The 25,240-nt window shown below is 39.3% G+C and overlaps 1 protein-coding gene across 1 annotated transcript in view; it reads right to left on the reverse strand.

Moving 5' to 3' along the window:
* PER2 (period circadian regulator 2) overlaps positions 1-25,240 on the reverse strand; it is a 1,339,110-nt gene that overhangs the window by 833,954 nt on the left and 479,916 nt on the right. The window contains exon 12 of the mRNA XM_044070032.1: positions 6,288-6,394. Within this exon, the coding sequence (XP_043925967.1) occupies positions 6,288-6,394 (107 nt within the window). The remainder of the gene's footprint in view (positions 1-6,287; positions 6,395-25,240) is intronic.

Here is a 25,240-nt window from a genome sequence, read left to right on the forward strand (position 1 = left end):
AACACAGTACCAGTGGGAACAGCTATAGATATAGTATTTACAGAGTCATAAACACACTTTAAACAATGAAGAGTGACCTCGGAAATGGAAGAAATTAAAGCATACCAAGCAGATTTTTCTCACAGGAAGGAACTGCAGGTAAAACATTCCTCATACTTTCACAATTAGTCAGCATATGCTTTAACATACGAGCCTGTCAGTTCAAAATTCTAAAAATTAAAGTTGTAGAAGCATACACTCTTTTTCCCAGACTTATCAATTGGGTTACCATCCTTGTCAGAAGGGGGAGACTACATAATGCTAGGCAGTAGTAGTTAAAATGACTAAACCTAGAGCAATCGGTTCAGGTCTGGGATTAATGTACAGAGATTTGAAAGACTGAGGAACTTTGTACATTTCTACCTACGTTCTTAAGTGCAGCTGTCTGGCTACACATTCTCCAATGCTGACAGAGATGGGGGGTAGGAAGAGTTTCTGGGAATTCCAGTTGTAACATTTCCTAATTAGGGTTATCACCTTGTCCCTCTTTGGGCGGTTGTATCCTGTGGATGGAAAAAAAAAAACTAAAGAATGGTAAATATCCTGAGATTTTAGGACAAAAAATATTTCCTAAGTTTTCTTTAATAGCTGCATAAAACAGTTACTTTGAACTGAAAACACCTAAATGCTATACAAAATAGCATAAGTTAAAAGTTTATTATTGTAGCATTTGAGTTATTTGGGCAAAAAAGAAGTTATGTACTTTGCACTGCCCTGTTTTGTTCTGCACAATCTCACGTTTCTATAAAAATCGTCCAACTCTGGGCATTTGAAAAGGTGGCAATCCCATTCATAGTATTTTCTGAGCAACTGAGAAACCTCAGTGTTCTCCCACTGAAAACACTGGTACGTTCTGGAAAAAGTCTTCCTGACAAAGAGATTCAGACAGCATGCCCTCCTCTGAGTCTGAATCAAAAATTATGAGGAGAAAAAAACAGACCCCAGGATTCAACAAACTCCATGTAGAGCCTACACTGAATGTATCCATGTACATGGCCACGGCTCCCCCTCAGCAGCACTCCATGCATATTAATCATGGCACACTGCTGAGGGAGATCACAGTAACACGGATATTGAATCCGTCCAAGCAACAGTGTAGAGGCTGTCCCATAATTGTGGACTGTCCAGAAAAATTTTGGATAGGTGGTAAGCACAGGACAATATTTTTTTAATCTGTATGAGATGTTTGCAAAGTGCTGTGCGGTGCTTAGCGATGTCAAGCTGTGCTTATAAATATACAGCAGACATCTGGTATATATTTAAAAATAGAAAACGGATGTAATCAATTGTATTTTTGTTTTGTTTTGTTTTCTTCCTGTTTGCGTAGTGCGGTGCGACGCTTAGCAATACCGAGTATATATAGCAGCCATCTGGTTGTTGTTGTGGTTGTTGCGTTAAGTCTAATCTCCCAGTTTAGTTAAAGTTCTTCTAGTTTCAGTGGTCTGGGCCCCCCTCTCTCCTCTACTACTCTTTACTAAAGGAACTTGAACTAAACTGGCAGATTAGACTTAACGCTTGTTATCCACCAGGTTTGAATGACACCTGTTCTATTAGTAGCATCTTAAGATTAAAAAGCTTAAAGAAGTAAATTTAGAATAGTTCAAGGTATTGGTCATCTTTATTTTCATGGTCCAAGTTAGAATAGAGAATACTTACTGACACAAAAGTATTAGTGGAATTACTGGCTTTATTGTATTAGGTTTGAAGAACAATCGTTTTTATAAGTTGCAGTATATTTGATAGTATTATTGTAACATAATATATATAGAAGTTACATTTTATTGTTTATAGTTCTTGTTATTATCGGAGTATGTATTAAGCTGCTGCAGTACTTGTTTTCTTATTTCGTTTGTTTTGGTTTTAACTTGAAATGTAGTTTTCTGCTACTGCGCCTTTTAGGGTTTCAGTCTGGTTAATTAATGATCAGCTGCGCCTATAAAGGGAGCTTTTTGATGAAGTTTCGCTGATTGTAGCAAACGAAAAGCGCTTCAACCATCTTAAATAAATTAGTGTTTTATGCTGCCTTTGTGGAGATTTTTATTTCAACTACATGATACCAAGTTTCGAGTGGATTTACAGTATTGTTTTCCAACTCGGGAGGATATTAGCATGCTGGACTTGGGTTTTATTTATACAATATTATAGAGCTAACTCTGAAGCCATAATTGCCGGCCTGCAAAGGGGTTAAACATGCTGCCCCCATCCCATTTGTTTACAGACAATACCAATGTGATGTGGTACACAATCACCTGTAATGGTCCTTGGCAGTACAGGTCATGAAGAGATTCTACAGCACGGATCATAATTAACACGTCCGACAGTTACGTGCTTTGATCTGTCTGAACTCTCCCACTGGCCTCACACCTTAACCCTCATAGAAACTGTTTCTCAAGCAAAAACTGAGGGATTTCACTGCCTCCACCAATGCAGTTCTTCCTTGACAACGCTCAAAAGTGGAATATGAAAATACCATAGGATGAGAACGTTGAGTCCACATTTTTTAAAACATTGAATTTTTCTCATGTATAACCTGGCAAAAGGAATCATGACAATTACAGATTTAATGGTGTGCAGTATATGCTGGTCATATTAGGCTGTCATCTATTATAACGCCCAGATGTTTACTGTGAGTTACAGTTTCAATGACAGTATTACTTGCTGACTTTATGGTAAAAGATTGCTTTTGATATTTAGAGCTAGAACTAGCCTCCAGGAAAGCTCATTCTCTGAAACCAGAAACATTCTAGAGTAGAGGCCTTCCTCCTTTTGGTCTAAAGGCAATGGTAGTATGACTCCTGGGATAAAGCATGTGTTGAAGAACCTGAGGAAGAAACTCTGCTTGGTTCTGAGACTAAGGAGGAAATCCCCTGAAAAGAGGTGTGTGTATCCACTGCCAACTGAAATCCTCCTGAACCAGTATTAGTACCCAAGAGTCTGAAACAACCTGTTGCCAAAGGGATAGACTAAGATCCAGTCTATGGGGCAAACTTAAAAATGTAGGGACAGGAGTGGAGTGGAGGTAGAAATAATAGTATAGTCATTCTGAAAGTGTAGTCTGTGCCTTTTTTGAAAGGATTCCTGTTTTTTTATTGTTCCCCTCCCGCTATCTATTTTTGTTTCCTGTTTGCCAGAAGATGGCAGGGATTGATTCTGTCATAAAAAAATTATAAGACTTATAATGCAGGGCTTGAATAAATCTTAGTAACTCACTGAATTAATTTTCCTCTGTCAGCAAACTGTTTGAAAACCTGGGTAGCTGCAACACCTAACAAAAAACTCCTTTTCTAAAGCAGAGTTTGAAATCTCAAGACTATTATCTAATCAGAAAACTTGAGTACATACCAGGAATATTTTCGCAAAACTGTAGCAGCAGTAATGGCCTTACAACACAGTATCTGCACAATCATACACTCTTCAAAGCATGTTCAGACACCTGAGACAGGTAAGAAATTATAGGATACAGGCAGGACCTATCTTCTGAAGGTAACGTAGCAGAACAATCCCACAAGCTGTCACCACCTGAATAAACTGGAAGGAAATTTTTTTTAAATAAATCTAATACCTTACCTTCAAGTCCACGGGGAAAAGGATAGTATTAAGTGTACTGCATTTTTTGGGGACTGAAGGCTGAGGGCTTACTGCAGGCAGCATTTGACACATCCTCCAAGGCTGACATAATGAGAATGGGTATAGCAAGAGGTAAATCCACTTGCAGCATATCATATCTCCCCTCAGTTTAGGGTAACATCAATTGTTCCCACAAAAATATATTAGTCATCCCGGAACTAGTCTTAGAAAAGGAAATTCCTCTTATGGATTTGCAGAGGACAAGCTTTCCTTTGAATCAGTGTCTTGGGCTTGAGAATCAGACAAAGAAAAAACTCTGTCAATGTCTATATCAGAATCCTCTGACATATTTCCCTCAGAAATATATATGACCTAGTTAGTCTTCTGGTATAGATTTTTGCTCTCCAGGAGAGAAAGTCTGCAATCAACACATTGGTACAAGTAAGAATATCATCCTTATGAACAGACAAAATGTTTTTGTATGAGTGATGTCTAATCCTTTGTTTCTTTTTTCTAGGAACATCCTTTGAAGGAGACCGAGACAGATGTCACTTCACCCTGGGCAAGAGGTTGCCTTTCCAGCCCCACCAAGAAGAACCTCCTGGAGAAACTCCCAGACCCAAAGAAAATGGTTCTCCAATGCTCAGACTGGACAGTGAACATCCGAACACAGAGTGGCTGACCTCCAGTACTACATCAGAGGAACCCAGAGAACCAGTGAGTGGTCTGAGGAAAAACAAATGGCCAATGCAGATTCGCCCACCAGTGGCTTAGGCACTACTGGAGTCTGTGGTATACGCAAATGTTCCAATTCTGTTGGCTTTTCTTTTTAGGTATAGTGGAAGAAGAAACAGCAAGAGAGGACTGATTGCCAGTAAGCCCTGCTAGGAATTGTTGGTCAGAAGGTGTTAATCAACATAGAGACTTACACTTTCCGTCATCTCCTCACAGTACCTCAAAATTCAAATGTACAAGCATATGGAGTACACAAAAAAAAATCTGTCAGAACTCAAGTCACTTTCACATAAAGCATTCTGAGAGAAAATAAGAACTGAAGGTAAGCTGCCACAAAGTGTACATAAGCACCATACATAAAATACATGTTTAGCCTCAAAGTACCTCTCCCTATCTTTAAATCCTTACACCTCAGTTAAAATATCTCGAAGGGGTACATTCTTCTTAAAAAAACAGCCCCAGTATTCAATAATAAGCCCTGTTCCAGAAATAGTTTCTGTTATCAATAACAATGCTGGTATTCTTAAAAAATACAAAAACACATTAAAAATATTTAAAAAGCAATATTGTTTAGTGTGGAAAGATCCCCCATGGGGACTTATCTGCTAGAAATGAAGCCTGTAGCCAATTGCAGGTCATGTGAAGCTATAGAGCTGCTTTCCCTTGAGGAAGCAAGAAAATACTGAAGTTCTCTACACTTTGACTGCTGATTTCCTTCCCAGTGGCTATCCATTCAGCAGTCAGAATGTAGGTATGGGTGGGGGAGCCAGAGCTTTTTGAAAACTGGTTGGTTGCTGTATCTCTGGCAGGATACAACCCAAACAGCCAAAGGGTACTGCAACAGTGAGAATAATGAACATCTGCATTCTGGCAGCTATATCATCTAGATTTACACCTAAATGGCATCTATAATAAGCCATTTCTGAAATATTCCCTCCAAGATGTTAAAGTTAATCTTTCACTCTCTTAAGAGTTCCATGAAGTATCTCATACAGTTCTGTGCAATAATGTCTATAGCACTTCATTCTCTTAGCAAATTAGATGGCAGTCAGATAAATAATTCTTTGCCACAGCCTCCTCATGCTGTGGGCTCTCGAAAAATAAGATGGAATTTAGACCCATTAAATGCAACTGAAGAATCCCTTCTGTGAAATGTGCTCAAACAGCAACTCATTTCCCTCTGGATATAGCTAACACTTATACATCCATTCATTTTTTCACAAAAGACAAGGAAGCAGAGAGGAAATTACAATGACTTTTCATAAGGTGCAGTTTCTGCTGAATGCATCAGTAACACTTTCAGAAAACAAGTGTGCAAATACCCAATAATGAGCAGATCTGTGAGAGGGCTGTCAGCAGGGGATAGAATACTCACTCACCTTTTTCCATGCCCTGTCATACTCTTCTCAAAACATTGAGTATTTGATGCTCAGGGAATGAACAATCTCCAATTACTGCATGACTTCCCTATGATGATGCTTATGAGTAAATTAACACAAGTAAGCTACAACTCCTACCCAACTCAAAGAGGGATTGTATCTGCAAGTCAGAATACTAGCTAACAAAGTTATAAACATACAAACTAGAAATGTATTTAAATAAGGATCTGAAGTTTATTTAAATGACTTCTGATGCCATGAAAGGAATGACCTATGCAAGGGGGAAGATAGCGTGAGGGGAATAAGGTGTCAAGAGAAGGAACATCCATCCCCAAAACAGCTTGAATCAAGAGAATGTAACTGTCCACATCTCTTTCAGATCTTCCCACTAAAATTACAGAAGCAGCAGTGAAAATCTTCTAGAAGTTAAAACATACTTTGTGAGAGAAATAATCTTACCAGTAAGTCTTGCAGATACATTCTAACAATCTTATCTCATTTATTAAAATACTAATCATTTATTAAAAACTACAGCAAAACAACAGAAACAATAAAACTGTAACATACTTTTCTTGTGAATGGCAAGCATATTGGACCGATCGTTCGGATGCAGATGCATTAATACAGGTGTTCCGATGAGGTCCTGAGGTAGATATCCCAAAAGAGGCACAGCTCTATAAATGTATAAACAGATGTCATAAGCATGACAATTTTTATGTATATAAACATCTATTTCCTGTTTACAAGCCACTATCACAGCATATTCATATGGCAATGAAAACTTAAGCCCCCTCACATCTGCATATATACTAGACTACAATCTGGAAAACAAATGCACTAGTGATGGTGACAAAGGAAAAAAAAGAAAAAGATACTAAAACAAAAAGAAGGAAAAGTAATATTAAGGAAGCAGCAGTCTTCCTTTTAGTTTCAGCCTTGCACTCATGCCACTTGCTCTATATACTCTATAGCATTCCATGTACCACTGTTGTTAAAGCTATGTACTCACCATAACATTCCATCTGTGTTGTTGATCTTCATTTATCCTTGACAGATGGGACAGAGTCCCCAGCTACCTAAAAACTTGGGTAGACTCACGGAAGGATATTCCTGAGCACTACCGTGCCAAAGATTGATCTTCCCCTGGAGACCAGGTCCAGTTTGTAATGAGTAATAAAAGTATGGGGAGAAGCCCAAGTAGCTGCTGCACATATGTTATCCATAGAAGCTCTGGATTGGAAGACCGCTGAAGTGGCTACAAACCTTGTAGAATGTGCTTTGACAGGTTTAGGCAAGGTTAATTTATTTTTATCATAAATGAAAGTGATACAAACTTTCAGCCACTTAGAGAGGGTAATCTTTCTGACTGCCTTGTCCAATTTTACAGTAGAAAAGAAACAAACAGTTGACTTGATTGTCTTATAGTTTCCGCTCTGAGAAGGTAGCAATGTAATTGTATATGGATGTCTAGTAAATATAGAATGTATCCTCCTTTCTTAGAATGATTAAGGAAGAAGACCGGTAAATTAGTAGTCTGGTTGATATTAGCATCTCACACTACTTTGGGCAGGAACAAGGGGTTTGTTCCTAAAGATATCCTAGCCTTATGGAAGACTAGGTAAGGAGGTCCAGACGATAACACCTGGATTTCTGAAATTCTTCCGGCCGAAGCAATGGCTACCAAAGAGCATCTTCCAAGATAGAAACTTCAGATCGCATTCTGCAGAGGGTTCAAATTCCCAAGTACAGAGCTATGCGGAGCAATAAGTTCCTGCACTAAATTAGTACATCACTCGTTGATGCAGTGAAGAGCCAGTCAAAGTAAGTGAACACCTGGAATCCTGGCAGCCTGAGATACTCTTCCACAATTGACATGCATTTGGTGAACACCGTGGGGGTTGTGGTGAGGCCAATGGGCTGTGTTCTGAAATTAAAATGGCTGGCTCCCAGACAAAAATGGAGAAATCTCCTAGACTGCCTTCCTATCTTGATGTGACAGTACAGCACATCAAGTCATACTTAATCAAAAGAGGTAGGACAGACTAAACCATGACCATCCAGAACTTCATCTGCTTTACAAACTGGTTGAGGTAACTTAGTTCCAGAATGGGTCTGAGGTCCCCTCTCATTTGGGAAATAACCTTGAATAGACACAGAATCTTTGCTGGTCTGGTGGGTCCTCCTGAATGAATCTCTTTGCACCCAGGAATCTCGGGTGATATCCCACCAGGCTGGAGGGTGGACTGATAAGCACCCCACCATCTCCACATAGAAGGCAGTCAGACCCCATTCAGGAGAACTGGAAAGGTGTCTCAGTGAAGGGACCTTTTTGTGGTCCATCTCTGCCCCTGGGGCGATGTCCTTGAAAATTACTCCCCCCCCCCTGTCCCAGGGGAGTCTGTCAGCCAAAGCACAATGGCCAAAACCCTGGGAGTTTAGAAACCATAAGTTCTTTCTAACCTTTTTGTTCCAGGAAAATGTCCTTTATTGTGTCGAAAAATGCCTAGCAACTGCTGACAGGTATATGCCCTCCTCTTCACTTCTGTTAAGCATTTCTTTAACCTTAGGTCCGAAGAGGGTTGAACCACTGAAGGGGGCATTGATAAAGGACATATTGATGCCTTCAGAAAAACTGATTTGGTACATCCGGCCATGTTGGCAAATGGCAATGCCACTACTTACTGCCCTTGCTGTGCAATCAGCTGCATTAGAAAGTAGATGTATGGTCACTGTTTTCTGGATTTCCCTAGGCAGGTTAGCGGAGAGGGATTGTGACAACTCCTTTGTAAAGTCTCTCTTGAAATGACTCATGTGAGCCAAATAGTTCAGCACTCTGAGTGCAAATGTCACTGACGCATGTGTCCATGTTCCAAATCTGTACAACACCCTCAATTGTCTATTACGGGGATGAACGGACATGCTCTCCTCCAAGAACTCCTTTGGCATGGCTGTTGCAACAATCACTGTATCTACTAGGGGATCCTTGCACCAGTGGAACTTCTTTCTACAAGCAACCAAGATCTTATCTGGCTTACATGGGATTAGATCCACCACGTCAGATTCCTTCCAAGACCAGTGAAAGACCAGTTCTATTAACTCATCAGCAGGTGGCACCATTCAGAAGTCACAGACAGCCACAAATGCCTCAAGGAACACCAAGTCCTCTGGATAAGAGGCTTCAGTGGACCAAACCCCTCTTTGCTTCACCAACTCCAAATATCTCCAAAGGAGATGTCTTCTAGAGGGGGTTGTGAGGAGCCCTCCCTTTCAATGAAATCTGGTTCTTCTGTAATAGACTATGGAGATGAGTTCAAATGCCTTCCATTACAGGCCCACTGTCTAGTGCTCTTTCACACAGGCTCTTCTAGGGAAGGGTTGGAATTAGTTAGAGCTCACACAGCAAGAGAGAGACCCCCCTCCCCCAAGGCTCAGTGAAGCTGACTGCCCCTGTCGAACAAGATGAGAACATGCTAATAGACTCCACAGGAGATGGGACTGAACTAAGACAGAGAGAGAGACAGAAACCTCTTCTACGGATCTGTAGAGAACACTCTCAAATGCCTTGAAAGCTGAAGCAGAGACCAGAGCCAAAGCAGTACCTCACTGACTCAAGAACAGGTATAGAACATCTCTGGCTCTGATCTGACTCAGATCCAAGGCCAATAATGAAGCTGAGCAGTCCAGAGCCAAAGCACTGACAGGCAAGGAAGTTTTGAAAGCTTCAGAGTTGACCCTAACCCCCAATCCTCGGATCCTAGGCTTTGGCTCCGAGACCCATCCTGATTTGGCAAAGCTGGAGTCGATAGAGTGAGGGATCATTGGAGTTGAAGTTGATAACACTGTCAACTGTGATGTAAGTGCTCTACAGAAGAACCTTGGATCCATGGGTGTTAGATCGTAAAGACAGACTGGTACAGGAGAGATCAATCGCAAAGTAGTAGGGACCATGCCCACCGCTATCAGAGGGTAGGCACCAGGAGAAACTCCCAGCTGGATATATGCCCAAAGGAACTTCTGCCCCATCCTGTCAATGTCAGATTCCAAGAAACTCTTCGACAATTAGAACAACCTGAAGGATGAAGTCAACAATGGTGGTTTAGATGCATGTCAATGTTTCTCTTAAAAAAACCTGAGTAGAACCTTGGGTTTAGCTGGATAAAGGGAGAAACAACAGGGTGGTGACAGAAAATTAATCTGAAGGACCTTTGTAGCAGTTGGATCCAAGCATCTCTGAGTCTTTGGAGACAAGCCAGACTGGTCCAGTTGGTCTGGAGACCTCTTTCTGGGCTTTTCAGCCATCTTATCCTGTCATCACTCACTCTTTTTACCCTTTTCTTTTTCCTTCCCCCTATCGTTAGTAGCCATCACTTTATCAAACTTCTTAGACAAAGGAGAAAAGTTTTCTGGGGCTGAAGGTGCTGATCCTCCCACATATGCAGGAAGAAGGCCTTTCAAAACTAACTTGTCTTGATGACCTTGTAAAGCCCTGGCCCTGAAAGATGAGCAAGCTTCACAATCAGCATCTAAATGCACTACCTCCAAACAAACACAAAGGGAGTGAGAGTCTTTGTACGGGATCTTGTTCCCATAAACTGTACATGTTTTAAAGCCAGTGGCCTTGTCAGACATGGTTTTCACAAACAAGTCACAACCACACATACCAGCAACAATAAAAACAGTGAAAAAAAACAGTTAAGCCCAAGACAACTATCAGATACACCCTAATTCTGAACAGATACAAATAGCAGGAGATGAATATATTTTTAGGCAAGGAAGGAGGGAAAGAAAAACAAGTTCCTCAAAGAAAGGGTATTGGAAAACAGTAAAAACAACAAATCTGATATATACGTAAAGAAAATAAGTTTTAAGAAAATACCTTAATAAAATATAAGGAAATAACCACTTACCTTATACTGATGCAGAGCCCTCAAGTCACACGTCTTGAGTGATCAAGCAGCAAATTATATCTGAGGTAATCAGGGAAACAGAGGGAATAAACAGTTCCACCTGTGTTGTCCATGTTCATTCTTCCTCAAATGACTAGTTCAGATCTGAGACTTGGATCCAACTTGGCCACGTCTTCCAGAGCATCGCATCAAAGAACTCTCAAACTCTTCCCTTTATCCATAATGCCCCACCAAGTTAACATACCTCAGATCGAGTTTTCTGCCCCTAGATATAAAAGAACAACTGATAACAGAAATAACAGAGGCAGAACATAAAAGTGAAACCGGAGCTCAAACAAGGAACAGAGGTTCCTATACAACTCTTAATGTTTCCAGAGGTGAAAAAGGAGGGGGCAGGTGGGCAGGGAGTGGAGGAAGAATGAAAGATGGAATATTATGGTGAGTACCTAATGTTTTAATTTGATGTTGTCATTTTCATTTTTTTCTTTAAGTGATGAGACAGAATCCCCAGTTACTGTAACCATTGAAGGTCCCCTAAAAAAGGATATTCTGGAGCACTGCTGAGCCAAATGCTGCTCTGTTCCTAGAAATCAAATGCAATTTGTAATGAGTAATGAAAGTGTGGGGATTACTAGAGCAAGGCAAGATGAAGTGGGTGAGTGATCCTTCTTGGTCAGGTTTCAAAAACAGACTGCCCTGAGACTTCTGAGATTTCAGTGCTGGATTACAGAATGACATCACATACATCTGGTCATCTGACTTTGGTTCCCACACTACCCCTTTACTAGAACCCGAACCTGAATGTAGCACATATGTGTCATAATACACACACACAGAGCTTTGCTACAATGTGTTATAGCATTTGGAAGCTATAAAACCATTTCAAAAACTTCCACCCTTCCAGTAGCAATTAGTTCACCCCTAAGGACAATACAGTAGGATTCCTAGTCCTGTTTTTCACATATATTTTGTCTTTGGCTGCAATCAGAACTGTAAGATACAATCTTTATGCCTAAACCGGGTAATTTAATTTCAGATTTTTTTTCAAAGTTAGCTGGACTGAGATTAACCTCTTCTCCTCCATTACCCTCTGTTACAATATATTCATTTCAAAAGTTACAATACAGTCTGACATACAGATGTATTTCTTTTCTGTCCAACAGGACCCACTGCTGGTACATTTTTAGCACAAGCAGCTTTGCAAATACATTTTCAACACAATCACCTGTACAAATAATTTTGATGTACAAATGACATATAATTTTTACAAAACTCCAGCTACCTATGCTGGCATATGTTACACAGCTACTGCCCTACGTCTCCTGGCATAGCTGGCAATACCTCACATCATCACATCTCTCCCTCCCATCTTGGAACACATTAACCCATAGCCTGTCTTGATGAGCCCATCTGCATTGGCATTGCTGACCCCACTACAGTGCTGGACTGTCATATCATATGCCTGCAACCCTAGGCTCCACCTTAATAATTTGGCATTTTGCTAGCTGGCTTGATGTAGCCTGCGATGTCCCTCCTCTGGGCTAGTGTTGGAGGAGTCTCAATCCTCACATTGATCCTGAAAAGACCCTTAAGACTTTCAAAACCAAGTTTTCTTACCACCATGCTGATTTCTGGAAAAGGTGCGGTGAGGGGTAGAAAACTTGATCCCAACATCAGAGTCTTTCCTTCCTGCTCATTGCAGATTAAGAGTCTCTGACAGGTGGCCCAAAGGAGGAGGAGCCATCGAAAGGGGCACTGACAAAGGACGCCTTAAAAGGTTCCGCAAAGTCACAAAGCCTCATCTCAGCATGTCTTCTGACTGCAATACCAGAGCCGGCTGCCCTTGTGGTGCCCTCTGCTGAATGGGAGATGAGCCTCACGGAAGAATTAGTCATGGAAGCAAATGTAGCCAACTGGGGAGATACTTTATTGAAGTTCTCATCTGACATGGTCTCCGAGAGTTAGATAGCTCCTTGACCAAATCTCTCTGCAATCGAGTGAAATTGTCCATCACTCAAGACTACCTGTTCAGCGGACGGACAGAGGAGCTCTGTTTGGCTACCTGCTCCTTGGTGGCTGCTGTCACAACTATGGCATTAACAGGACACCTTTAGACCAATGAAGCCTGTCTTGGGGGATAAATTTGTCAGGGCATTCAATGATTGGCTCAATAGTGTCCAGATTCTACCAAGCCCGGCAGGAGACTAAGTCAATGAGTTCGCCCACAGGGGGGGGGGTCACCCAAGTGGTAGACAGGCCTGCCCCGAAAGTCTCCAAGAACACAGACTCTTCAGAAGGAGTTTGGGCCAACCAGCCACCTTTCTAAGGATATCCAAGATGTCTCCAAACGGGATATTATCTGGTGGTGATCATGGGGATCCTTCTCTCATCAAAGTCTGTGTCTTCTGTTAGTGACTCCATTGGAGAGTCAATGTGCCCCCTTTTGAATGTTTTCTTCTGTGGAACCTCCTCTGTTGGGTGTTCAGGGGATGTATCGGAAGAAAGGGGGGCTTTCTCGGATGGAATAACTTGGAGGCTCCTTGAGGCAAGTTGACCTTGGAAAGAGATAGACTCAGCACTCAGATCCAGTGATGGACGAAGGGGAGGATAGGAGGTAAAACAGGCCAGTTCTCTGTGAACAGAGAAAGCCTTTTCCACAATCTGGAAAGCTGATAGACCTGGAGAAACTCCCCCCATCCCCCTCAAAACTGAAACCATCAAGGAAGCATGGACAGCAACAACTCTTGATCCATGGTCTCCAGACAGAACTGGACCCAAGCTGTCGACAAACGAAGTGCTGAGAGGAAGGGATAGGTCTAAGAAGGTCAGAAATGAACCCCTCCCCTTGGATCCAACACTGACATTACAGATCCAAGGCCCACTCTGAACAGAGATCGGAAGAGAGCTAGTCAGGATAGCTGTCGTAGTTGAGGAAGGAAGCTTCTTCAGATCCAATTCAGACTCTCTCGGGTACCAAGGATCTTGGGACTCCAAAACCGCTGGTTGGATCAGAGGAGAAGACTGAATCAGAGTAGTGGGGACACTCACGGATCCAAACGGGGATAGAGCTGACAGCTCCCCATCTGGATTTGAGCTTTGAGGAACTTCCATATCATCCTGTCCATATCAACATCAGATAGGCTCCTGGAGGACCTAGACGATGCAATTGATGCAGGTCTGGAATGTCTGGATGGAGTCTGCAAAAGCTTTAAAGGCAATGTTGGGGAAACTGCCCTGATGGAAAACTCTGGTGTTTGGGTCCTAACACTTGAATCTGAGGTAGAAGAGGATGGCCTAAGAGAGGCAGTCAAAGTAATGGTACCTATTGGATCCAAGGAGCACCTTGGATCCGACAAGCCAGAAGTGGGTCTTGGATTCAACAAGATCAGATTTGAGGTCTTTGCTGATTTTGCTGGAGGCTCCAAGGAAGTCCTTGAAGTCTTATGAGAGCATTTTCTTGGCTCCAACGACCCAGAATGAGTTACTGAGGGGGTCTGATCCCCTAGTGAGGATGAATAAGCAGGTAACAGTCCTTTTAATACAAGTTTGTTCCTGTGATCAGCGATGACCTGAGGATTAAATCCCACACAAATAACACAATCCAAATCGCAGGTGGTCCAAAAGTAAACAATAAACACACTTACTACGTGCATCAGAATGGGGGATTTTATGCCCACATTCTGAGCAGCGCTTAAACCCAGTTGGTTTATCAGACATGACTGAGCAAGATCAACACCACCACACACACCTACATACAAGAAAAGTGCACACCACAACAGCTTTAAGATAGTGACAAAACCCTGCCATTAAATCGAAAGATGACAATTTATTTATTTATTTTTTGTAGAAACAGAAAAACAGCAAATGGGAGGCAGAAGTACAAACGAATCTGGGAAAAGAAGCAAGAAATAAGTGTAAGACAAAAAAAAAATCCTTAAGGCCTCTGAAAACTGATGGGAGAGGAAGAAAAAGCTATGAAAAAATATACCAACAGAGTTATAAGAAATAAAATGTTAATAAAATAAAAAAAAACCCTGACTTATCATAACCCCAGAGAAGTTCTCACATGAGACCAGCTAGGCTGCAAAAGAGATCTAAGGAAGCTACAGAGTGTGTAGGGCATTATGGGTAGAGGGAAGAGCTCGGATCAGAGGGTTGGATCTGTAACCAAATAGTGAGGAAGAATGAAAAGGACATCAGATCTAAGTGTTTAGCAGCACACGTATTAACTAAAGCTATAGCTGCTGGATCAGGTTTGGGAAAGTCATAAAAACGTAAGACTGAGGAACTTTATACATCCCATCTGCCTTTTTAGGGGCAACTGCCTGAATGTTACGAAAATTGCTGGCAGTAACACACACAGACACACACACACACAGGCACATACACACAGACACACACACAGATACACACACAGACACACACTCCAAAGCTGACAGAACTACAGGAATGAATGCAAGTTTGAGAAATTCCTTCTGTAATAGCTCATAGTATTTTTTAGGGACTGAGAAACCTCAGTGTTCTCCCACTGAAAGCAATGACACATTTTAGAAATGGAGTCCCCTTTTACATTACTGTGGTTCAATATCTATTTAACTGATAAGCTCCAGTTTGGAAAATGGCCGAATACTCTCTCTCCATACCTGCAAGTCTCCACCGGTGTACCCCAAGGCTCTATTCTTGGTCCCCTCCTCTTTAATATATTTATCAAAGATGTCTATACCTCCATAGGTCCAGTCTCTCTTACACAATATGCTGATGATTCTACACTTATATATGCATCAAATAATTTGCCTCAACTCCTCCATATCACGCAAGAAGCATTTTCCTCAGTTGAGAAATTGCTCCACAATGCCCAGCCACTACTCACCCGTAAAAAAACAAAGTTACTGTTATTGTTCCAAATCATACATGCCTGACAAAGCAAATTTCAAAATCTTTTACTAAACAAAACTGAAACTGAAGTAGTGTTCTATATAAAACTTCTTGGGAGTGATTATAGATAACCTTAAATTTGACCTGCATGTTCAAAATAACAAAAAAGACTCAACAAAAATTACAAACGCTCTATAGGCACATAAACATCCTTAGCAACATTGCCAAAATCACTCTTGCCACTACCTACCTTCTCCTCTCTCTCATACAGTGCACCCATCCTAACCAACCTTCAGTTAAAAAAAGCTGGAGGCATGGTATAATAAGGCTGCAAATTTTGCCACCAACAAAATACCACAGCCATGACTGTATTGCCCTTAAGGCTTTGAAATGGCTCAAACTGCATCACCACTTAGATGGCATACAGCCCATCTCGTATTTTCCATTGCTATCACCCAAATAGACTACTTTGATGTAAAGAACATCAGCTTCTCAGTATATATAAACCCCACAAATCCTATGGCCAAACTTTCTACTAATAATTTGCTTTCTCTTCATTTTACAACTCTCATTACTAATCACAATACTTTTCAATCTTGCACTACTAATCACACGACTATTCTACTTCTGCCTTCATCTCAACAAGTCACTTCATACTACCCTAACATGCAATGCTGGACCACTCTCAATACTTAACTTATAGCTAACTTTTACTATGGTACCTAAAGAACTTTCTCTCTTCAGCTGACCCTCAGAATATTTTTCTCCCTGATGTGGTCCTAAAGCATATAAATAATCTGAATTAGTGTATACTTTATACCAGCTAGATAATACCCGTACTGTAAATACGTGTTAGCCTTATGTGTTCTAATGTATGTCATGTTATATCTTGGAGCTTTTCTCCCTGGGCCTCTGCTGAAAACGGGCTACTAGCCCAGTCGAACACTCCCAATAAACAAATATAAAATAAAAAAATAAATACTCATCTCTAAAAAAATGGAATTCTATCCCTCTACAAATTAGATCAACTTCTAACCTCTCCAACTTCAAACTACTACTAAAAGACTACTTAAATAAAACCTGGCTCTGTTCCTGCACTACAAAAGGCTGAACTAGTCCCTCCTTTCTTCCATCACCAGCATACTTCGACTATGTTCAGAGAGAATGAATTAGCAAAATCTATTTCCTAGAAAAATATATATTTTTGCGTAGGCTAAATTAGTCATCTCTGTTTCAGAGTGTGTACTCAGTGTTTAATGCCATTTCTATTAACTGCAATTTGTGATTACTTTATCTACTGACAGTGTTCTTTTTCAACTTGTTACAGCTGTCCAAATATTTGTAGTATGTATGTACAGGTTCACACTGTATGAGATGAAAACAGATTTTTACTTAGTTAATATCTCCTTCTGTATTAGGATTTGTAATAACTTTATTAAACTGTAGCTGTATTATGCCCACGGGGAGCTTTTCTTCCGAGGTTTTTGCTGAAAATGGGATATTACCCCAGTTGGACTTTCCTGGTAAACAAATATCAAGTAAACAGTCTCAGAAAAAGAGGTCCTCCCACAAGGAGACTCAGAAACTGAGCTTTCCTCTGAATCGGAATCCGATATCTGAAGAGAAAACCCAGTATCTGTCCCTTCATCCTCCTGTCCAGATTCAGAATCTTAAATCTCTTCAGGACAGGAAGTGTCCCTCTTTCTTTTATGAGAAACTACTTTACAAGAAAGATCAACATTCTGAATTAAACCCATAGCCAAACCTACTAAACTACTCATCTTGGGAAATTTGAGAAGTTGATAAATGTTTAATTTTATTTTTTGTTTTAGACAAAAAAATGGGACCAAAAGTGTCATTAATGGCAGCAGCATCTTGCATAGGGATGGACACAACATTCTCACAAAACAGGAAAGCCTTCTCTGATCCCTCTGCCAAGACTGACAAAAGTGGCTCTCCCCTGCCTAATAAGTGGACCCCATCAGCCACAGAAAACATGGCTAATTCCTGGTCCATAGTGGATGTAGGTGCTACACCAGAGGGAGCCGGGGTAAAAGATGACTGGTCTGAGGTACAATAAATGGCTATAGCAGAGTCACTCCCCTGGGGCTGAAGCAAACTGCTAGCCTGCTGGCAAAGGCTGTTTGCTTAAATTTTTTTCTTTTTGTGGATGGAAGAACCAACCATGGAACCAACAGATTGTTCCATGGTCAAGCTGAAAATAATGCCTCTTTCCTGGGGAAAACAAGCAGCAAACGTTGGCAAAAAAATCTGTCTAAGTCACTTTTTTCACAAACAGTAAAAGGCACTTTAAAACAGTTTGCCTTTGCCTCACAAAGTAAAATAAACAATTTCTCCACTCCACAGAAAAAAGATTTTCAAGTACTATAAACAACTTTAAAACTAAAAAGGAAAGACTGCTCCCATTTAAATATGAAATACAGTCTAGTGACAGAACGTTAAAACATAAATTCCTAGCTTTAAAATAACTTTCCTGAAAGTATCAATCAAACAAAAAAATAATATTAAATGGAAGTTTTTTCCCGGAAAAGGGAACTTATCTGCCCATTAAAGGAATACAAGCCAATTGTCAATCCTTGAAAGCTGCGAAGTGGCATATGCTTTGACGGTAGTAAAACTCTGAAGGGCACCCAAACGTTTCTTTTGGTCAGCTCAGTTGCTTTGAATGCTGGCTGGTGGTTGCATCCCTGGCAGGACATAACCTATATTACTACGGCTAGTGCAGCAGTGATCACTGTGATTAACATCTGGAGGAGAAATTTTAGTAAAGGGAAGGACTAAATTTCATAGGAATGAATGGAATTTGTGATAATATATGTGGAATAATGTTCAGGAGGAGCAGGAGTGAGGTTTAAGGGAAAGGCAGGAGTTCAGCAATTTATATAAAGTTGGAGTGAATGATTTTTTTTAAACAAGACACATCTTTACTGATGTATCACTTATGATATAGACAATTACACATTTATATAAATTAAAACAAAGCATACTGCATACATCTGTTGCAAACATTATACATAACTTATAATCTTCTGTACAGTCACAGTCAGTCAAACATTGCATGGCTCATTCAATTCTTGCCTTCTCTTACACCTCATTCCTCCTCCAAATCATTATTCTGCATGTACCTTTCCCATAGTTTCCATTTTTCTATAACATTTGCTCTTACCCTTTTCTAAAGATCCCACTTCAAGTTCTTTTATCTCTGTTAGTATATTCACTACTTATAGTACGGTTGGTTTAGACTTTGATTTCTATTTTCTAGTAATTGCTTTTTTGGCACCCACCAGAATTAAATTCAGCAAGGCCTTACTATGTCTAGAGAATTCTATACCACAGCTCAAAAAATTGTTTCCTTAGTTATACCGACTTGCTCACCAAGTATGTAGTCTGCAGGGAATTTTTAAAGTCTGCCAACTCATTACACTCCCAAAAAATATGTTCCCAATTACCTCTTTCTTCCCAATCACACCTTCAACATTTGCAATTTACCTGAGGAAAAATTCTTTGTGGAGTTTTCTTGAGGTATAACAATATCTATTATAATACTTCCAAGCAAAGATCCTAAATCATCTAAACTTTGTTGCATATGTGGGAGCCATACAATATATCCTCCCAATGTTCCTTTGTAAATGGCTTACCCATCTTTCTTCCCAATCCTTTCTAACCTCTGATTGAGACCCATAGTTATCACGCACCATTTTATATGCCATATTAATTATCTGTTTTTTTTTAATAGCAGCTTCTATGCTAGATTCTACTAAAAACTCTAGCAATGCTGGTCTTTCACTTAGGATCCCACCGTTCCTTTCTCTGCCTATACTCTGATGTCAACTCTTGATAGGGAAGTCAATCTCTAACCTGCAGTCCAAATGAATTCTTGGTGTCTTCCCATTCTGTTACCTTTCCCTTTATTTGCTCACAATACCTTGGTTTCTTTGCCAGTTTTCTCCAGTAAATTCCAGCCCCCTCTAGCCTATTCTCTGTACTCCTAAGTGAAGTTATCCCTAGTGGCAGAATCTCCTTTCTCCATTCCCATGTTGGCTTAGTTTTTAGAATACTTTGTTATTTATGGCTTCAATATTCGGTATGGTTACTGTTGTTCTCCCTAAGGATCTGCATCCAAAATCATAGTCTTGCCTTATTTCTTGAGCTCCCCAGCTTCAACATCATCCCCTTTCCAATGTGAATTATAGCTTTCTGCTTGTGCAATATATATAAGCCTTAACTGGCTCTGAAATATCAAGTAATCCCAAACCATCTAGTTCTATTGGAAGGATCAACTTATCCCACTTGGACTTTTGCCCTCTTCTCCTCCCAGATAAAATTATTCAACTCTATTTATCGACAGCTTCTCCTCTGGCTGATAAAAACATATCTGACCTGTGTATAACACTAAAGGTACTAAAACATTTTCATTGTGCTTGTATACTGCTATCCATAAAACAGAGCTTCCACTTTCTCATCATCTTTCATTTAGTCTCTTCCCACACATTGTGTGTGTGTGTGTGTGTGTCTCTGAGTGTGTACATGTGTGTACACAGTTTACAGCTATTGCCTTTGCTTTATCTTTATTAATTTTGTATCAGAAAAGACTTAAAACTTTCTTAGAATGTTGCACAACATGGAAATGTCCTATCAGGTACAGAATACTGTCATCTGAAATAAAGCCAGCTTTTCTTGATTATTATACCAACTATATATCCTTGAATTTCTGAGTCCCTTATTTTCTTTACCAATGGTTCTAAACATAATGCAAATAAAGGACAGTGGACATCCCTGCCTGGCTCCTCTGCTCAGACAGAGCTTATCACTGAAGAACCTCCCCCACTTTAATTTCCACCTTCAATATGTCCTATCATCCTAATCAACCTTTTTATTTTAGCAGGAAATGCAAATACTTCCATTGCTCTACTCATACAATCCTGCCTTACTCAGTGGAATGCTTTCTCGCCATCAAAACCCCCCAACAGTGATATTGTCTTACTTTCTTCATCCCTCTTGATCATCATTTTTCTATTATTGTTGTCAAATGTTTGCCTCCCCTCCACAAAACCACACTGATTCATATCTATCAATCTTGCATCACCTCTGCCATTCTATTAACAATTACTTGAATACTTTATAATAATGGTTTAGAATAGAAATAGGCCTATATGAAGCTGGATCTGATAGGTCTTTACCATCTCTGTGTATTACAGCCACCACAGCCTTCTTCCAGGATGTTAGTGCTTCTCCTCCTTTTAAAACACCATTAAACAAAACCTTCTAGATCTTTATCACATTTTCCCTCCTAGCTTCAAATCGTCCACAGGAATACAATCTATTCTTGGAGACTTTCATGTATATTGGTTAAGCAACATTCTTTGCATCTCATCTCCTACTATCCTGTTAGCAACTGAGCCTCATCTACCCTTAACTTTGGCATATGTATTTAATTTATTGCTTGCGGGAAAGTTTGACTGAGCACAAGTTAAGTTTTCAACAGAGGCCAGGAGAGAAATCCTCCATTTTACAGAATGTTTAGAAGGCAGTTGCACAATATTTACATAAATGTACATGCATACGTAGATGAGTAGTAATAAGACAGATAATCAAAAATAATAAATGTACATACGTAGAATAGTAAATGTATATACACAGATTTGTAAAGATATGATAGTTAATAAAACATGATAGGTAAATGAAAAACGCAGTAAAATATTACCTAATATCAAGCTTATAAGAGTATAGTCACTTTAAAATGGAATTAGATGAAAATAGATATTGAGTAGAACACACTACAGTAATTATAAGATGAAGTTGGCTATGAATTTTGAAGGACTACTGAGGAAGTCCAGGTAAAAGGGAGCTACAGATAGTAGTACACAGGGATAAACAGTCAGATAGTTAAGAGATTGCAGATATATTATGGTTAGTTACATAAAACAGTAGTGATAGCAAGGGTTTGGAGATTTAATTCTTCCATAAACATTCCATTTGTACTTTTTCCACATTTTTGGGTTTTATATAGACTTTCATAAAATTTCCAAAACATTTCTAAATACCACAGGATCTCTGGTTATTTTCTTCATTATAGGCTACCTAAGCTTGGCAACAACCCTTTCTACTTTCTGTTGCCTAAGCCGTTGTGCTAAAAGCTTTTATGCTCTACAGTTATTATGAAAAAACAGTTGCTCAACAGCAACTATTCTAAACTCAACCATATTATTGAGATAGTCCATTATTTTCTCTTTAGCACTCTGCAATTGCACCTCCTCTTCTTCTTGAGATTCCCCACATTCTGCAATACTTTACCTTTGTTAGTCCCCCTAATAATTGTTACTTCCTAACCATCTTTCTTTTATTTCTACCCTATTTTTAAACAGACTTTCATTTTATCCCACTCCCTAGCTATATTTTCTGAAGAAAATTTTATCTTCCTTAATAACGCCCAAATAACTTCCACTACACATTCCTTACATTCCTATCTTTTTAACAGACAGCAGGGAGGTGCCAGTGTCTCATTTTTGTTTCATCAACCTGCATTTTTATTTTAGTTATTATTGGTGTGTGATCTGAAATAGTTATTTGATGTGCATCAAAAAACTTACAATTAAATGTTCATGTTCCTGTGAAAGCCCAGTTTTTGTACCCTGAGGGAATACTATGTAAAGTCTCTCTGAACTCCTCCAACTGAATTCAAATCTTCCATACCAAATATTTTCATAAATTTCTTCAAAAAATCTACTCTCTTTTTGTCATTTTCCCTTCTAGACCCCCCAGACTTATCCTCACCATTACAAATCAAATTTCAGTCCTTACCTATAAGTAATATTCACTGCCCTGCTAAAGTTGATTATTTTCCCCAGGAGTCTGTTAAGCTCCACTGTAGCAGTTTTAACTTCAATACAAATACATGCCAACGTAATCTTCCTCCTTTGCCAGCAGCCCCTTGCTACTACATATCTAGCATTATTATCTTTTTATATCTTTTATCACTATTGCAGCTCCTCTAGCAATTGATAAAAGTACTTCCCTTTTCTTTTGTCCCAGATATTCCTCTGAAAAAACATCCTGAAATCCTCTCTATCAAATTCACATGCTCAGTTCTTTCCAGATCTATCTCCTGTAGCATAGCTATTTGCGCTCTGCAGTTTTTAATACAGTTCACTACTCTTTCTTTTTTGTATATACCTGCAAGACCATTCACATTTAAAGATAATATGGAAAGCACAGTATTCATAATACAAAGTTATTCACACTTGTTATGTACAACAGTTTTTTAATGTCCTAGTTTCAGCTTTTGTGTTACATACACACATACATACACTAATGTTTGGCAGGTTAATCTTTTATACAGTTGTGCTTGTCACATCCACTTGAACTTATGTCACATCTTGCATGTGTCTGTGTTAATGAAAATCATCAAAATAACATCCCAGAACCTATTAACTTAATACAAATGCAGAAAACAATATACATCTTCAAATCACAGCTGTCAACCTTCCAGCTATAAAATGAGGAAGACTACCTTTCACAAAGTGGAACAAATGGGCAAAATGTGGAACACTCACTAACAGCTTGCTAATAACTTCATCTAGGAAGTTCTTAATAATTCAAATTGGTATTTTTAATGATTTAATAGTTCTTTTAATGAATTAATATGATTCAGTTCTATTTACCATGGATAGCAGTTAAAAATTTAGAACACTGAATGTGTGACAAATCCTTTCAATGTGCACCGCTGAGGAACATGAATTTTTTAAAGACTCCAAATGAGGATCATTCCTCATAATGAGGTACCCTTGAGAGGTATGCTTCAAATAATGAAGTCTAACCCTTCTATTTGGAACTGCCCCAGATGAACAGCTATACACTCAGGATTGAAATGACCAATACTGAGGGTTATCCATGCTAAGATGTATGGTACATAGCCCGTGCTTCTACTTACACTAAGTGATGTCTGTTTTTTTGTCTTATTTTTATTTCTCTCTCAGAAGTAGAAAACAGACAATGCTTGGAGAAAACATTGCTTTTTAGCCACTGAAAGAAAAGAGTATACTTTTTTATTGCCCTTATCAGCTTATCTCCATAGAAACCTGAAAACCAGACACACATCTGCCTTTGACTACAAGCTTCTCGTGCTGCACTGTGAACATTTGTTTGCTAGAGGAAAATTTCCCATTACATTCAGTATTCCTTTATTTACTTGCTTCCCCTTAAAACTTGTTAGATCAAGCCAAGGGCCTTAATTTTTTCAATCCTCTATGCAAAAGAAAGAAAAAGCATCAGTTTTACTTGTATCATGCCTCTTTGTCCAGGCTTTCTTCTCTTTTTACATTGAAGTGCCTATAGTTCTTAAAACTGAAGAAGAAGAAATAAAGAAGGGAAAAAGGGCACCTGTTTATTTCATTTCCCACATTACACACAAAACTAACAGAAAAGCTTTACTTTGTAATATGCAGTATACGTCATGTTCTATAAAATATCATTAAGAACAAAAACTGTTGTACTTACAGTTAACTTCTTTCCTTCCTTTTCCTCTCTCCTTTAATGTTCTTCCACTAATAACAAAGTAGGGCAAATGCTTTGGAGGCACCTACAAGTTTAATAAAGTCAATAAAGTCGAATATTTCCAGGTTTTCTTCTTCCGCCATATTTCACAAATGTGACTGATGCTTTCTAATTCCATATTTATTACTTTCTGAGTTGCTGGTTTTCTTCCTGTTGGTCCCCATCTCGCCAATCCAGTCTCTGGTTCATGTCTAATTACTCCTGGTTGTTATAGTCAACTCTTTTTCTTTTTTTGCTTCTCAAGCATCTTCCTTAAGAACATTGGAAAAGGTTTCACTGGCACAGTCTCTCTAAGAGCTTTATTAGCAAAAGAAAAAAAAGAAGCAGAATCCCCTTCTGTTTGATATCTCACTTTTTGTTGAATAAACTTTAGTATTTCCTCCTTAGTGTGCTCTGCATCAAAATGACTTTGACCCTCCAGGAAAAAATATTCTGAAGATAGCTTGATACAGCATCTTGAATCTCACTTCCTCTTCTCAACATTTTCTGACTGTTGGAACATATTTACTCCTCTTCTGCCTGGTGTACAATGAGTAATTATTTTTCATGAACACTCCTCCTCCTACCTTTAGTACTTTGTCCTTCTGCAGAGTTTTGTCAGAATCAACTCTTTCTGCTCGTAGGGTTGCATCTTTATTATTAAAGTCTTGACTGCTTTCTCATGGTCAGGTTTGGAGCATACATATGATGTGCCCTTTCAATTACAACTTCTGCTGTGGAGTATCAATCCAATTGCCTATATATGCTTTCATAAAATTAAAGCAAGTCTGTTCTTTCCAGATTCTCTGGTACAACAGACAATCTCAGGTTTTTCCAACATGTTCTGTTCTTTAATTCTACCATTTTTTAAAACATCTCTTCTTGAATAGTCATACTCACCAGCCTTTTCTTCATTTAACCTCTGATATTTGCAGTTTTATCAGCTCATCTGAATATCTGTTTAAAGTGTATTCTAGTTTTCCAGCCTTTTGTTATTTGAGTGGATATACTCCTTCAGTGTTTCATTTATTTTAATCAGGTCTGAGCACATTTGACTTATTTTTCCTCTAGATTACTGGAAATCATGTCTTGTACCAAAGCTGGACCTTGAACTGCCTTTTGTTGAACAGCTGCAATATTCTTCACAAGCCAGTGTTTTCTCCTCACCTTTTGTGACCGATTTTC

This window comes from Protopterus annectens, chromosome 4.part1 (assembly GCF_019279795.1).
Source record: "Protopterus annectens isolate FY-2018-M chromosome 4.part1, PAN1.0, whole genome shotgun sequence".
In the NCBI taxonomy this organism is placed as follows: domain Eukaryota; kingdom Metazoa; phylum Chordata; order Ceratodontiformes; family Protopteridae; genus Protopterus; species Protopterus annectens.